Source organism: Notamacropus eugenii, chromosome X (assembly GCF_028372415.1).
Source record: "Notamacropus eugenii isolate mMacEug1 chromosome X, mMacEug1.pri_v2, whole genome shotgun sequence".
Taxonomy (NCBI): Eukaryota; Metazoa; Chordata; class Mammalia; order Diprotodontia; family Macropodidae; genus Notamacropus; species Notamacropus eugenii.
This window is the reverse complement of record NC_092879.1, coordinates 42,995,135-43,010,621: the sequence shown is the minus strand read 5'-3', so window position 1 is coordinate 43,010,621 and position 15,487 is coordinate 42,995,135. Positions and strand designations below refer to the sequence as shown.

The 15,487-nt window shown below is 41.4% G+C and overlaps 1 protein-coding gene across 2 annotated transcripts in view; it reads left to right on the top strand.

Annotated features, from left to right (window-relative positions):
• Positions 1–8,337, top strand: part of KIAA1210 (KIAA1210 ortholog) — a 52,338-nt gene extending 44,001 nt beyond the window's left edge. For both annotated transcript variants that reach the window (XM_072627228.1, XM_072627229.1), the window contains exons 9-10: positions 778–941; positions 7,519–8,337. In XM_072627228.1, the coding sequence (XP_072483329.1) occupies positions 778–941; positions 7,519–7,521 (167 nt within the window). In that variant the 3' untranslated portion in view covers positions 7,522–8,337. The remainder of the gene's footprint in view (positions 1–777; positions 942–7,518) is intronic.
• The last annotated feature ends 7,150 nt before the right edge of the window (positions 8,338–15,487 follow it).

The following is a 15,487-nucleotide window of genomic DNA, read 5'->3' as shown; positions in this document are numbered from 1 at the left end:
CTATAAAATGGGAATGCTGCTTTCCCTACTTACATCACAGGGTCCTTGTGAGGCTCAGACAGGATAACGTAGGTAAAGGATTTTGTAACTTGGCATCAGTTCTTAGGCTTATCATCGTCATCAACCATGCAAGGAAGTAGTCAGGTAGAGAGGAGAGATGGAAGAGGGGCATTTTCCACTTGGCCAATTTGCATTTCCTAGCCTTCCTTCTGAATGGGGTCTGACTGCTGAGGCTCTCATAGCTGAATCTTGCCCTTTTGATAGAAGGATCTGGAACCATTAGGGTCTTCTAGCTCCTGGTCTCTCTCAGGCATCCTTCTGATCAGTCTCTGCCCCACTTGTACCCACTGGTCTAGGACAGAATCATGTCACGTCTCCTTTTCCACTAGGGGAGAGAAAGAGGAAGTGGAAACATCCTGAGATCCGACCTCCTGGCACTTGGCCCAGGCACGTTGGCAGCAGCCAGATAACTAGAGCTGGAAAGGGCCTGAGGGCTCAGCTAGTCCAAGACCCTCAGCTGACACATAGGGAGATCCAGTTGCCTCAGCTTGATTTGGTGACAGAATGGCACCCTTGAAACAGCTTTTTTTTTTTTTAGCTAAAGTCTAACATTGTCCAAATGCAGGGACATAATTACTGCCCCAGAACCTTCTCCATTGGGGTGAGCGCTAAAGGAACATTAAACCCTTTCTCTGGAGATTTGGCTTTTTAACAAAGGGCCAGGGTCCAAAAATGGGAGTGTGTATCTCTCATCTTCTTTCCATTCTTTTTCCTCAGAAGAGGCTGCTGCTGCTGCCCAATGCAGCTCTAACCCCTCTGAGTCTACAAAGATCATCATGGCCGAGCAGAAAGAGAAAGAGTTCCAGGGGAATCTTCCTGCCAAAGAATTTATCTCTGAGGATGAAGCTGGAGATGAAGCATCTAACATCAATACTGAGGAGGTATGGAAACATTCTGGGGGAGATGGGTGATGTGACCTGGAAATTGGGGGCAAGCAGTCCCTGTCTGCTGGTCAAATCACAGGCAGAGTACCATCCCCTTGAAAGTGACCTTCTGTCTGCTCTAGACTTATATGTTACAATTCCTAGATCTCTCCCCCAATTAGAAAGTAAATTCCTTAATTTAATGACAGTTCAGTTATGTCTCCTTATCCCCAGCACATGCTTGGCATATCATGGGCACTTAAGCTTTTTCCCATTCATTCATTTATTCACTCACTCCTTCATGTAATCTCTTTGAGAGTAGGAATTGTTTTATTTTTACTGTGTATATGTCTTTGGCCAACGCAGTCCACGACACTCAGTAGGTGCTTAATATATGCTCGTTAATTGTTTGTTTGACTTTGCCAGGCTAACTATTTCCTTGCATACCCAGTAGAGGCCATGAGCATTTATGGGGCCAGACATTTGAATTGGCTGCTTGTCTTTTGCCATGAATATAGGTGTAGTCTACTTCGTGCAGTCAATGCATCCTTGAAAAGCATTTTACACAAACGTGTGTATATTGGCTTTGTTTTCTGGCAAATCTATTCCTATCTTCAATGTGCTAGGGCAAGGATTCTTAACTCGGGGTCCACAGTGTTCATGGACAGATTTTAGAGGATCTCTGAACTTAGAAAAAAGTACATCTTTATTTCTATTTAATTGATTTTCTTTTTAGTCTTGTATATTTTGTACATTTAAAACCATTATTCTGAGAAAGGGTCTGTAGGTTTCATCAGTCTACCCAAAAGGGGTCATGGTACACAGAAAGGTTAAGAGCCCCCAAACTAAGGGAAGATACTTTTTTTTAGGAACCTTGAATTCTTTTTTTAAAAAAATTAGTCCATACTTCTAATTTAACTAGTATAGAGGATTTCCAATAAAGAAACAGCTTCCACCAATGTGGCTCTGTGATTTGTAGTTTTAGAGTTACCTGGGGGCCCTAAGAGGTTACCCAACTTGCTTAGGCTCTCAAACCAAGTATGTGTCGTGTCTTCCTTTTTTAAAAAAAATTTTTTAACTTGGGTCTTCTTGACCTTCCTCCCCTCCTTTTTCTACTGCCCCACTCTGCTGATCTCTGCGTTGACTTGTGTGCAGAGCAAAGACCCCTCACTTAATGTGCATTATCCAACCACTTGCAATATAAAATGTATGTCACCTGCATAATTAGTAATTTAGGAAGTTTAGTTTTTTTTAATATCATGTTTGTTTAAAATGGGACTCACCTGTTGGTTGCTATAGAAACTGGGAAGGATGATACAACAAAAGTTTGCTGATAGCACAATGGGCTAGGAGCCTGGATATTTGATCCTGGTCCCCATCTCATTGTATATAAGTCTTAGTCCCCAACATAGGGCAGCTAGGTGGATAGAGTACAGTGGATAGAGCACCGGACCTGGAGCCAGGAAGATTCATCTTCCTGAGTTCATATCCAGCCTCAGACGCTTACTAGCTATGTGACCCTGAACAAGGCACTTCACCCTGTTTGCCTCAGTTTCCTCATCTGTAAAATGAATTGGAGAATGAAATGGCAAACTACTCCAGTATCTCTGCCAAGAAAACCCCAAATGGGGGTCATGAAATGTTGGAAACGACTGAACAAGAACAATCTCCATCATGGCAGGACTAATCCCAGGAAAAATTGACTAGTTGATCAAGAGTCTTATCTGGATTTATCTGTTTATCATAAACTTACTCTTCTCACCAAGGTGCCAGGGATAGGAGATAGGATAGGAGAAACCCTTTATTCCCGGGTTTTCTTTTTCATCAGAATATGGAGAGGGACAGCATCTCATGAACTATGGGGACGAATCAAATCACCTGCTGATAGAACTGCAAGGAATCTTAGAGACCATTTAGTCCAACTCTCTTATTTTATAGAGGAAAGACTTGGGTTTGTCTAGGGTCACGTAGCTAGTGAATAGCCAACCTTCCACTCAAGCTCTCTTTATTCTCAATATTTTCATTACACCAGTGACTTTTCTCAAAAATAAGTATTTAAACCAGCGAAATTGTTGAATGATAGGGTACTTAAAAAAAAAGAAATGCTTTTTGATTAGCTTTTAATACAAAGGGTGATTTAGACTAGATGGTAAAAAAAGTATTTGCTGCATAGAGATCCCTCTGGGCATGCTTCCCTGACCACTAGAAGGACAGAAGAGATTTCTGTTGTCATTAACAATAATAAAAACAGTCCTTACTCTCGAAAAGGTTTCCTTTTTCAGAGAAGGAAACTGAGACTGAATGAAATGATGCAACTTGCCCAGAGTCACATAGCTCACAAGTGGCTGAGGCAGGATTTCAACTCAGATCTTCCAGCGTCCAAGTGTGGTATTCAATATACTGCACAACTTTTAGGTTATATGAAACTGATTGCTGTTAAAGACCTGGAAGCCTGTCTTTTCGTCAGTCAGTCCAATGGTTCTTCTGTACGTTGTTTTTGTTGTCGTTGACTCTCTCCATTCATTTGCTAGCCAGTCCTTCCTTTGTAGGTCAGATGAAGGTAAAATTCAGACTGGGTCTATCTAGTTATTGTTGGTTCCAAATGAGTAGAGTCTAAATGAGTGATGTATTTTGCTGTCTTTCTTATCACTACAGGATTCACAGTGCCTAGAACAGGGTTTTTGCCACCCTGTGGGCACTGAGTAAGTACTTACTGGCTGACAGTCCTTACTAGGTTCATGCTTTTCTGACTAATATACTTTCTGTCTTCATCGAATATTCAAGAAAGCTGGTTCTGAAGTGGAAAACCAACCAAGAAAGAATTACATTTCCAACACTCATAAACCAGAAGAGGCATCACATATGGAAGTTGATGTTTCTGTCATAATGGGTAAAAATACTTTTGGCAAAACATGACTAAAATCTCTATGTATGGGGTGTCCCCAAAGTCTTCCTGCAAGTTCCACTTGCAGGAAGACTTTTGGGCTATCCTGTATATTCCCCACCCCCTAAATTAGCCTTAAGGAACGCAGAAGTCAATCTTGATGCAGCATCCCCAACAAGTCAGAAGTTCAGTTTCTTCTTGAATGGCCCCAGTGCTGGGGAGTTCATTACCTCCAGAGGCAACTTCATTTTGAGATAGTTCTGATTATCAGAGTTCCTCTGATAAATAAGCTGCCTCTATATAGCTTACTTACCTTTATTGGTCCTATTTGTTCTGGCCTCTGGGACCAAGCATAACAAGTCTTCATCTAAGGATTCAGAGGTTTAGCAAACACAGTTTGATAACTGAGGAGGATGGCTTATTCATTGGATTAGAAAGTCATAAATCAAAAAGATCTCACTAAACTAACACGATGAGCCAAATCAAATAAGGTGGAATTAAGCAGTGATAAATGTCAAGCCTGACACTTAGATATCAAATGTGAACTTTACATGCACAGGATATAGCTTGTGCTAGAAATGTTCCACAGCTTGACGAATACAAGTCCCTTGGCTGAGGTCTTCCCATACTTTCCTTTTCTGACCAGTAGGCTACAGGAATGAACTAGTGACCATCAAGGGAGTATAGACTCAGCTGGCTGAGATGTGCAATAGGAAATCACCAGTTTATCCTTTGCAGATTTGAGTAAGACCAATATATTGTCAATTTTTTCTTCTATCTCTTTTTAAAATTTTACAACTTGGCAAATACAACTATTTTGTGATGGCTGAAGAAGAGTTTGTTTCTAACACTTGGTACCACACTGGTATCATCTCTCGAGCCTACACATATGCACACCACCCACTCTTTCCATTGGTATCAAGCTGTAGCTTCTCAACTATTCTCTTAGCCTTGACAAAGAGCATCTTCAAAGGCTCCCGGTGTTGATCAAAGTTTGTATGTTTGATAGATAGGTTTATATCTAAGATGATTGGTGTCTCTTTGAGTGGTGATCTGAGAAACAAAAGAAATGACAGAAACGGGTCTTTCATGTATGTGAAAATGGCATTTCTGACCTCCTTACCCACTGTCAGCAGCGCTGGGAATGTCCTGAGAGTGGTTTGTCCAACAGTGGGGATGGATCCGCAGGAGCCATCTACACCCTGTTGCCTGGTCCTCTTGTGCCCTAGGGTATGATGAGTATATGAGCCAGCACCCTAGGGTGCTTGAGTAGTCTGTGGATATGAAGCAGCAAAGTTAACCAGTTCACACTGACTCCTGGTATTGATCCCATTAGCACCACTGAGCCAACTAGGCACAAATTGGATGATGAACAGAATTGAAAACCTGTAAAAGGGAAGGCTAGCTCGTTTTCTAAGTCCCAGGGGCTAAGAAACACAGATTCAAGTGGAGGGGGGGCAATGAACATGGAAATATCTACCTTCCCTACCAGCTTGGCCCATCACTCTTTAGCTAGCACAGACTTGGTTCTGGGTTTCTCTCCAGAGGTGTCATAAAATTCTTAAAAGAAAAATAATTTTCCTTTCTTTGAACTTTTTAAAATGTCAAGTTGCTTCCCTGGAACTCCCACACCCCAGGCTATGTTCAAAACGGCAAGTAAGCAGGGATGTACATTCTAATAAATATTGATTTGCTACTGCTCAAAAGTTAGGAGTACTTGTTGTCCTGTGTGCCTTTGGGCATGTTATTTCACTTCTGGGCCTCAGTTTCCTCACCTGTAAAATGAGTGGGCAAAATCAAATGTCAAACTCAGATAGAAACAGATGCCTGCCTTCAGTATGCTGATTTAGAAAACCACAAGTTAATATTGTCTATATTGCATTGTATTTTTCTTTATTTTGCTAAACATTTCTCAATTACCTTTTAATCTGACTCTGGACTAGATGGTCTACAAGCTTATGGCTTTGCTGGACTTCCTGTATCCTGAGCTTTACTCTTGGAGACCTGTATCCCAGTTGGTTATCCCCCTCATGCTTTGCCTTGTCCTGGGCTAACTGCCCCTCAGAGTCTTCTCTGACATCAGTACAATAGTGGATAGCTACTGGACCTTTGATTTGTTTTTTGGAGGCAAATGGGGTTAAATGACTAGCCCAGGGTCACACGGATAACAAGCACACAGCTAGTATGTATCTGAGGCTGCGTTTGTACTCATGTCCTCCTGACTCCAGGGTCAATGCTGTGCCACCTGGCTGCCCCTGGACCTTTGATTTCACTGGGATAGGGCAGCTGTGGTTCTCAACCTTTTTTTTTTTTGTCTTAGGACTCTTAGATTGCTTTCTTTTTTTCTGTGCATGGAAAATACATTCTATAGTTCTGTAAAAGGGTTCAGAGTTCATTTGGAATCAGGCTGCACACCTCTCAATCAGTCTGACTGACATCCCTTTTACTGTGTCAAACTGGCTTCAGCTAGTCATACTTCATTAAATTCAAAAGAAAACCTTTTTTAATTTCACAAAAAAAAATCCATTTCTGGGAATAGTTAAGATAAGTCTGTAGTTCAAAACAAAAAGAGGGCTAATATTGACTATAACTTTGTATACCCTTCTTATTAGACAAAACCAGGAATGCTCTCCTAACTAGGTGGGCACTGATGGTGCTGGACATTATACTTGCCATCCCTCTTAGCAACAATGAAAATATATTTTTCAAAGGCTTATTATGGTATTGATGAAATAACCTTTGAGTAAATAGTCTTCTCTGACTTCGTAGATTTCTTAACAATGACCAAGGACCCAAGAGAGCTTTTGTCTATGTGGTTTTAAAACTATGAATATTTGCTGTTAGAAATTATACCTAAAAAATCTTTATAATGTTTATTAATAAATCCATTGTATGTTAACATAAATAACATATTTTGATGAAATAGCTACATTTTCCAAAATAAAAACATTGAGAGTGAAGAGTGGCACTGTTTTTACATATTTATGTGAATCTCTTTAATGTCTGGCTTAATTGAAGACAGCTGGAGTCTCCTATCTGCAATATGTTGTTTGGGTTGAAATAATCTGGCTGCACAGATATGTAGTAGAAAAGGGAGGGATATTTTAATGGGCAAATAACATCTTGGTGTTACCATGAAAATAGTTTTGACCTTGCAGACACCCCTCTCCCTCCGGCAAAAGGGTCATAGGATCCTCTGAGATCCTCAGATAACACTTTGAGAACTGCTACGATAGGGAACTCCCAGGTAAAACATCCCTCCACCAATGCAGGTTGGTACCTTCTCTTCAACTTAGAGCCTTAGAGAGTTGTCTAGGGCACTGAGAGGTTAAGGGACACGTCTGGGGCCAAGCAGAGGTGGGCTTTGGACCCAGGTCTTTCAGGCTCTGAGACCAGATTTCTAATATAGTATGTCCTCTCTCAATAATAATAATACCTAACATTTATATAGTGTTGCAAAGTTTGTAAAGTTCTTTAGAAACTCACAAAAAGCCTATAAGATAGATGTGATCATTATTCTCATTTTACAAATGAGGAAACTAACTTAACACAGCACCGATGACTGAGTTTCTGCTACAGTGGGAAGGACTTGGGATGACGTTAAGAAGGTGTAGAGACCCAAGGGGACCTGAAAATGGGAAAACGTTGTCCATTCTCTGTGACCCAGTCACACCAGCAGCTTCTGACTTATGCTCATGTGTTTTTTTGCAGTGATTCCAGGTGTCTGACGCTGGAAAAGGAGAGCTTCTTCTGTCACCTCAGTTCAATCCCACAGCTCCAGCCAGCCATCCTGCGTCTCCCTGGCCAAAAAAAAAAGTCAAAGCGTGTAGTAAGAAGCTACAGATAGTTCAATAATTCCACAACCAAGCCCTTTATTGCCAATAGCTTGATAGTTATTTCATGTAGCAATTTATTTTTTACTATTCATTATTATTAGTAGTAATATTGTTAGCATTATTAGTAGAAATAGTAGTAGTGGTAGTAGTAATAGTAGTAGTGATAATAGTAATGGTAGTAGTAGTAGTAGTGGTGGTAGTAGTAGTAGTAGTAGTAGTAATGGTAGTAGTAGTAGCAGTGGTGGTAGTAGTAGTAGTAGTAGTAGTAGTAGTAATGGTAGTAGTAGTAGTAGTAGTAGTAGTAGTAGTAGTAGTAGTAGTAGTGATAATAGTAGTAGCAGTATATTAAGTATAAGCAGTATATTAAGTACATACCTATTGTCCAAAGACTAGCCTACCGCTAAATTCAGAAACTCACATTAGTGTCACTGGTCAGCCATTGTGTCTCTCAAAGACCATCAGCTAGAGAGGGGCCTTGATCTCCACTGGTGAAGGGCATACTCACCTTAGGGAAGTCATTGATCCCTGATACACTGAAACCAAAAAACCTTAGAAATTAGAACTCTTCTTGCAGGTATTTGAAAGCCAAATATGCCAAAGACTGCTTAACCCCTCAGTATAGCCAATTGTCAATATTGTCAATTGTCAATATTAGCAACCACATTCTCAAGAAAGAATGGAAAAACTGTTTGAACTGATGTACTCTCATCATATATTTGCCCCCCCCCCTTCCCTCCTCCCAAGAATTACCTTGGGGAAAATATGAAAGCATTGCTTGTCTTATTGTGAGGCAGTATTTCTAATGAAGCAGCCTGTGCACTTTGGCTTTGGTCAATGGTACTAGCCTGCCAGTCCAGTTCAGGTCTCTGGCAGTGAGAGACTCTGAGAAAGGACACATTAGTGCCTATGAACAAAATGAAGAAAACTACCCCCACAAAATGCTGCCAACCTTGCCCTCCCCTCTTGTTGTAGGCTCCAAGGGGCTGCTTTAACTTACCTCTTTGTACCCCTGTCCCCCAGTTCCAATCTTGGTAGCAGTGAAACATGACGGTTAAGTTATGGGCTATTATCCTATTTCTCAGGGCAGTCAGTATCATCATTTGACCTCTTGCCCCAAAGTGCCCAAAATGTGCCGTCTATTTGTCAACTTGTTGCTTTGAGCATTTAAACCCTTATTGAAAATATACATTCCATAGATGCCAAAAGCCGTCCCCAGCAAGTTCGTCTTTCCTCCCTTCTCCTCTGCTTGGCCTAGAGCAAAAGGCTCATCCTGTCTAGGGTTGTGAGGGGGCCTTACCAATTCTGAGAGGGGAGTCTGCATCATCAGAACTTCCCTTTTCTCTTCAATGTAGCCATCATTCAATTAACCAATTATTAAATGCCTTATGTGTGCCAAGCAGTGCTCTGTGACTGCTGGGGATCCAAAGATAAAAACCAAATAGTCCCTGCCTTCAAGGAGATTATAGTCTACTTGATAAATACAGCATATATAGAGATATAAGTAAATACAACATAATAGAGGAGAGCAGATCAGGAAAGGCCTCAAGTAGGATGTGAACCTTGAGCCACTTTAAAGGGAACTAAGGATTCTGAGAGGGGAAAGAATTCCAAGCATAAAATCAACAGAACAAGAATTTCCTCCCTTCTTCATGCCTGTCCTAGGATAGTACAGCTATAAAGCAGTGAGGGGACAATGAGAGAATAGTCTAAAGTCACTTGGAAAATCTAACACATCTTTTCCATTTTCCTACTTCAAGGCTTCTCTCTCCTTGCCCACCCAATATTGCCCTCCTCTTTATCCACACCCAATCTCTTCTTTTTCAGCTCTTCAGGATTACTGCTGAGAAATCCTGTTGGGTTCAGTTTTTTTAATGCATTTTTATTGATACTTTTTGTTCTTGCATCATCCACAGTTGCCAATATACCTCTCCCTCCCAGAGTTCCTTCTCTTATGAGGAAGAAAAAAAAATACAGAAAAGACAAACATTTTAGCAAAACAAATCAACATATCCCAAAAGGCTGACTTTTTATGTAGTGCTCCACATCCATATTCCACCGCCTCTGCCAAGAAAATGCAGGGAGAAGTGATTTCTTATATCTCTTCTTTGGAGTCAAGCTTATTCCAAAGAATTTCACTTGCTGGGTTTAATTTTAGTGAAGCTAGTCCTAACCAGAGAAGCAGTCATGCCTGGATTAAGACCTGCCTCTGATCTGTTCTGGCTTGTGCCTTGGGCTAGGTCACGGAACATCTCAGTGCCCCAGGCGACTGACTCCCTAAATCACTATAGAGCAAGTGCCAAGCTGCCTTAGGTACTGAATACATCACAGGCCTGGGAGGGGGTGGATTACTAGTCAAATACCCCCTTAACCTTTCTCCCATTTTCTTTTAACCCCATATTACTAGGTTTGTATACCCCATCAGTATTAATTTTCTAATAGGTTGTTTACTCATAAATACAATTTATAAGGCCTTTAATTTTTATACATCTTTGATCCAAACTTCGTAAACTCAAATAAAAGCAAATTTGTTTCACCTCAGCCCTGACTATCTCTCCATTTGTAGTGGGAAGGGTGGGTCAAATCTTTCTTTTCTCTAACTCTTGGTTGTTTCCCCTGTAATCGGATGCGTTTTATTTTATGACTTTAAAAACATTATTCTGAGAAGGGATTTCCAGTTTTCAGCAGACTGCCAAAGAAATTCAGAACAAACACAAAAGGTGAAGACCCCCTGTACTAGAGGCATTATTATCCTCCATTTATAGTTGAGGAAACTGAGGCTTAGAGCAGTTACTGGTCATACCTCAAGGAGGTACTTTGTGGCACTGAATTGGCATTGGATTGGGTGTCCAGATCTGGTTGGATGAGAAAGTCCCAAAGAAGTGATGCTTTCTCAGTGGGAAAGCACCTTGTTTGTCATACCTCTAATTTAGCTCATCTAAACTCAGCTCAGTTTGGCCTATATGGGAAGTCACATTTTCTGGTTGTTACCTATCTGGTCCATCCCCTAGTTTGAATATAGGGGCAGGCTAGATACTCCCTTGACTGATAATAACTCACATTTCTATGTTACTTTAAGTTTTACAAAGCACTTTTCTCATCACACGTTTGAAAGGCAAGTAGTGCCAGGATTGGGGTCCCCATTTTGCAGATGACAATATGAAGACCTAGAGGGGGAAGTGATTTGACAAGATCACATGGTTTGTAAGTGACAAAAGGCGGGACCAAGAGGCAGTTGGGGTGGGAGATAAGAAGACCTGGGCTCAAATAAAAAACATCTCAGAGTCAGGAAGACCTGAGCTTAAATCTAGCCTCTTGATACCTGCTGACTGTGTCATCCTGGGCAAGTCACTTAACATCTCTTATGCCCCAGGCAACTTTTTAAAATTATTTGGTTTTGGTTTTCAAAATTCACTTTTATAAGATTTTGAGTTCTAAATTTTTACCCCTCCTTCCACTCCTTCCTTCCCAAGATGCTATGCCATCTGACATAGGCTATACATGTACGATAATATCAAACATATTTCCACATTAGTCATGTTGTGAAAGAAGAATCAGAACAAAAGAGAAAAACCATGAGAAAGGAAAAACAAAAAACAACAAAAAAAGAGAAAATAGTATGCTTTGATCTATATTCAGACTTCATGCTTCTTTCTCTGGATGTGGATAGCATTTTTCATCATGAGTCTTTTGGAATTGTCTTAAATCATTGCATTTTTCAGAACAGCTAAGTCTAACAGTCAGTCATCACATAATGTGGCTGTTATTGAGTGCAATGTTCTCCTAGTTCTGCTCACTTCACTCAGCATCAGTTCATGTAAGTCTTTCCATGTTTTTCTGAAGTCTGCCTGCTCATTGTTTCTTATAGCACAGTAATATTCCATCACAATTATGTACCACAACTTGTTCAGCATTCCCTAGTTGATGGGCATCCCCTCAATTTCTAGTTCTTGGCCACCACAAAAAGAGCTGCTATAAATATTTTTTGTACATATGGAACCCCTTCCCATTTTTATGATCTCTTTGGAATACAGCCCTAGAAGCAATATTTCTGGGTCAAAGGGTATGCACATTTTTGTAGCCCTTTAGGCATAGTTCCAGATTGCTCTCCAGAATGGTTGAATCAGCTCACAGCTCCACCAACAATGAATTAGTGTTCCAACTTTCCCACATCTTCTCCAACATTTATCATCTCCCTGATTTGTCATGTTAGCCAATCTGATAGGTGTGATGTGGTACCTCAGAGTTATTTTGACTTGCATCTCTCTAAACAATAGTGATTTAGAGCATTTTTCATATGACTACAGAGAGCTTTAATTTCTTCATCCAAAAGTTCTCCAGACAACTCTTTAAGACTAAGTTGCTGAGTAGGTGTAGACTTGCATTGGTAGAGGTAGGTTTTCTCATGTAGAGTTCCCTCTACCAAAAGAGAGGGAGAGAATTGAAAGAGTGAGGAGACCGAAAAAGGGAACGGATTGAAAATGTGGGCAGAGGCCATAGGGCAGAGGAAATAGTGGGATTAGAAAGGCTTATGATCAGATAAAGAAATTGTGGAGTTCATGAGTGTGGAAGTATGATGAGCTCTGAGGTGGGGCCAGATCTCAGAAAGTGCCAGAAGTGGGAAGAAGGGACAAAGGGTTTGGTTTAAAGTGAAAGAAGATTTGTTAATTATGGAGCCAGCATTGCAGAGAGCACAGTGGAAGAAGCAGATGGGTCTGGAGTGGGACATGGGGGGAAGGGGGTGGCTTGAGGGGAATGTTAATAAACACACAGGTAGTGGGGGATAGGGAATGGGGTTTGTATAATGACAGGTTCAGAATCACTAGGATGGGGAGAATTGAGGGGCGGAGTACACTTTTTTCTTTGAGTAGGGGGAGAAACTACACCTTTATTTTCTCTAACCTATAGATGGTTACCTTTGTAATCCTATGTGTTTTATGCATTTAAAAGCATTGTTCTTAGAAGGGATTCCCAGGATTTACCAGACTGCCTAAAGAGCTCAGAAAACCAAAAAGAACCTCCATACTAGAGGTATTATTGTTCTAGATTTATAGATAAGGAAACAGGCTCAGAGAATTTACATGATTTGCCCAAGATCATGTGGTTAGAAAAGAAAGGACAGAGGCAGGATCCTTTTACTTAGGACTTTCTGACTCAAAGTCCACTATATTATCCACTGTACCACACTGACTCTCATTAGAGGGAAAAGCTATTCAAGATTGTCTATCATTGCATTTTATTTATTTAAAAAACATTTATTATCACTGCCTCCCCTTATTCCCATTGAATTATTAAAAAACCTACAAACCTAACTCTCATAAAAGTATGCCAAGTATAGTAAACCAAATCTTTACACTGACCTTGACCATGACTCAAAATACATTTCATTTTGCCTCCTGAGTTCATCGCTTCTCTGGCAGGAGATGGGTAGCATGCTTGGGCCTCTGCCATCCTGGTTTATCCCTGTACTCATGTCTCCTCTCTCAGGTTCAAAGACCATTTGACATAGGCTCAAAGCAGCCATTTCACTATTTGTTGTGGCACAATAATATACAAGTTATAAAGTATAGGTGGTTTAGGCATGGCCCAATAGGTGGGTCCCCCTTCAGAATGCAGGTTGTGGGCCACTCAAAAAGAGTAATGTGGAGGTATGCTAAGCACTGAGAAAGGAATGAGTCCAGGAAGAGGATTAATGGATGGAAAGTGGTTCATTGAGGGAGGCAGGTGATCAGAAAGTTCAAATCCCAGCCCCCAGCCTCCACCCCCAACCCATTCTCCAGGACCAGTCACAGGGTCAGTGGTGATGTTGGGTTCTGTGAGCACTAGAACTATTCATTTTGCCCTGTCTTCTGTCTGTCTGTGTTCATCCTTAGTTTTCGAAGAGGACCATGACATCAGAGAAATGATGACATGACTTGCACTTGACTTTGTTTTGAGTGAGGGAGGGCTGTGCAGGTCACCAGCCTCACTTTCCCCTCCTGAACCATCTGGATCCAGTGACCAGATATTCATCAGGATGACTGGAGATAGCCCAGGATGCAATGGGAGACCTTGGCCTATTCAGGTACTCCCTTAGAGTTAGGTAACTCCCATTCAGTGAATAGGCCTCTTTAAGAAGTAAACAGGGAATGGCCCCTTTAATGGGCAAAAGAAAAAACAAGCAAATCCAGGTGGGAGGGAAAGAGAAACAGGTATTATATGCTGTAGCCAGGTTGTAGGCGCCCTCACATGTCAAACACAGAAGTCTGTGCCTGATTCTAGATGTACAAGGGACCCACTAGAGTTCATTGACCAGGAGATTGATGAGGTCAGATCTGTGCTTTAGGAATAGGCTTTTGGCAGCTGGATGGGAGATGGATTGGCGGGGGGTGGGATGCAGAGGCCTGAAACAGAGAGAGCTGGGAGGAAGATTGCAGTGTTCCAGGTAAGACGTGATGAGGTTGTGATTGTGCGGAAGGGAGATGAGTACAAAGGAGACACTGATAGTGAGACTCGGGAACAGATTGGGTGTGGGGACTGAGGGAGAGTGAGAACCATGGGCATATATACATCTATCCATCCATCCACACATCCAATGATACAGAGATAGAAGATTTCTTAAGGGCTTACTATGTGCCAGGCAGTGTGCTCTGTTCTGAGGATGTAAATACAAGAAAGACAGCCCCTGCCTTCAATGAACTTATATTCTCCTGGGGGAAGATATCGTATAAAGGACAGATGAAGAGGCTGGAAATGGCTTAGAACTGATGGCTAGGACGTGAGTGGAGGTTTGGTTCCAGGCAAAAGGTCACCTATCAGAGGATATCAGTGAAATATAAAGCAAGGTTCGCAGCCTCTGATTATCTTGCTAGCCCCATTTTTAAATTTAATTTATTTGTTTTCACTTTTCAACTTTTTCAAGTGTTTTCATCACTTCCATAAGTTTTAGGGAGGGAAAGAGAAACAACTACTACTGATAATCACTCTGAAGCCATGAGGGGCCCCAAAAGAGCCATTAAGTGTAGTTTGGGCAGGGACCTATTGTTGTGCAATGTATGTGCTTCAGAGTGCACTGGGTTTAAGGTTTTGGGAAAGAAAAGAAAGAGAAAGGAAGGAAGGAAGGAAAGAAGAAAGAAGGAAAGACAGAAAGATCGAAACTGGGACTCCAAGGGGCCCCTGCCAAGGGGTCCTGGACCCCCCTAGCTTTAGAGTCCCTCCTGCCACCTTTCAGGCTGAAAAAAATGAAGGCCATCTACCCAAAGCTCTCTCTTCTCCTATCATCAACTCACATCATGCCTCTTACCACGATTTCCCCTTCCAAACCACTCTTACCCAGTGGTCTTTTGACTGCATTGGAGTTTGACAGGACCAATCCTTTTTTTTTTTTAATTTAACTTTTAACATTCATTTTCACAAAATTTTGGGTTACAAATTTTCTCCTCTTTTATCCCCTCCCCCCCCAAACACCAAGCATTCTAATTGCCCCTATGACCAATCTGCTCTCTCTTCTATCATCCCTCTCTGCCCTTGTCTCCGTCTTCTCTTTTGTCCTATAGGGCCAGATAGCTTTCTATACCCCTTTACCTGTATTTCTTATTTCCTAGTGGCAAGAACATTACTAGACAGTTGATCCTAACACTTTGAGTTCCAACTTCTTTACCTCCCTCCCTCTCCACCCCTTCCCTTTTGAAGGCAAGCAATTCAATATAGGCCAAATCTGTGTAGTTTTGCAAATGACTTCCATAATAGTTGTGTTGTATAGGACTAACTATATTTCCCTCCATCCTATCCTGTCCCCCATTACTTCTATTCTCTTTTGATCTTATCCCTCCCCATGAGTGTCGACCTCAAAATGCACTCTCCTCCCC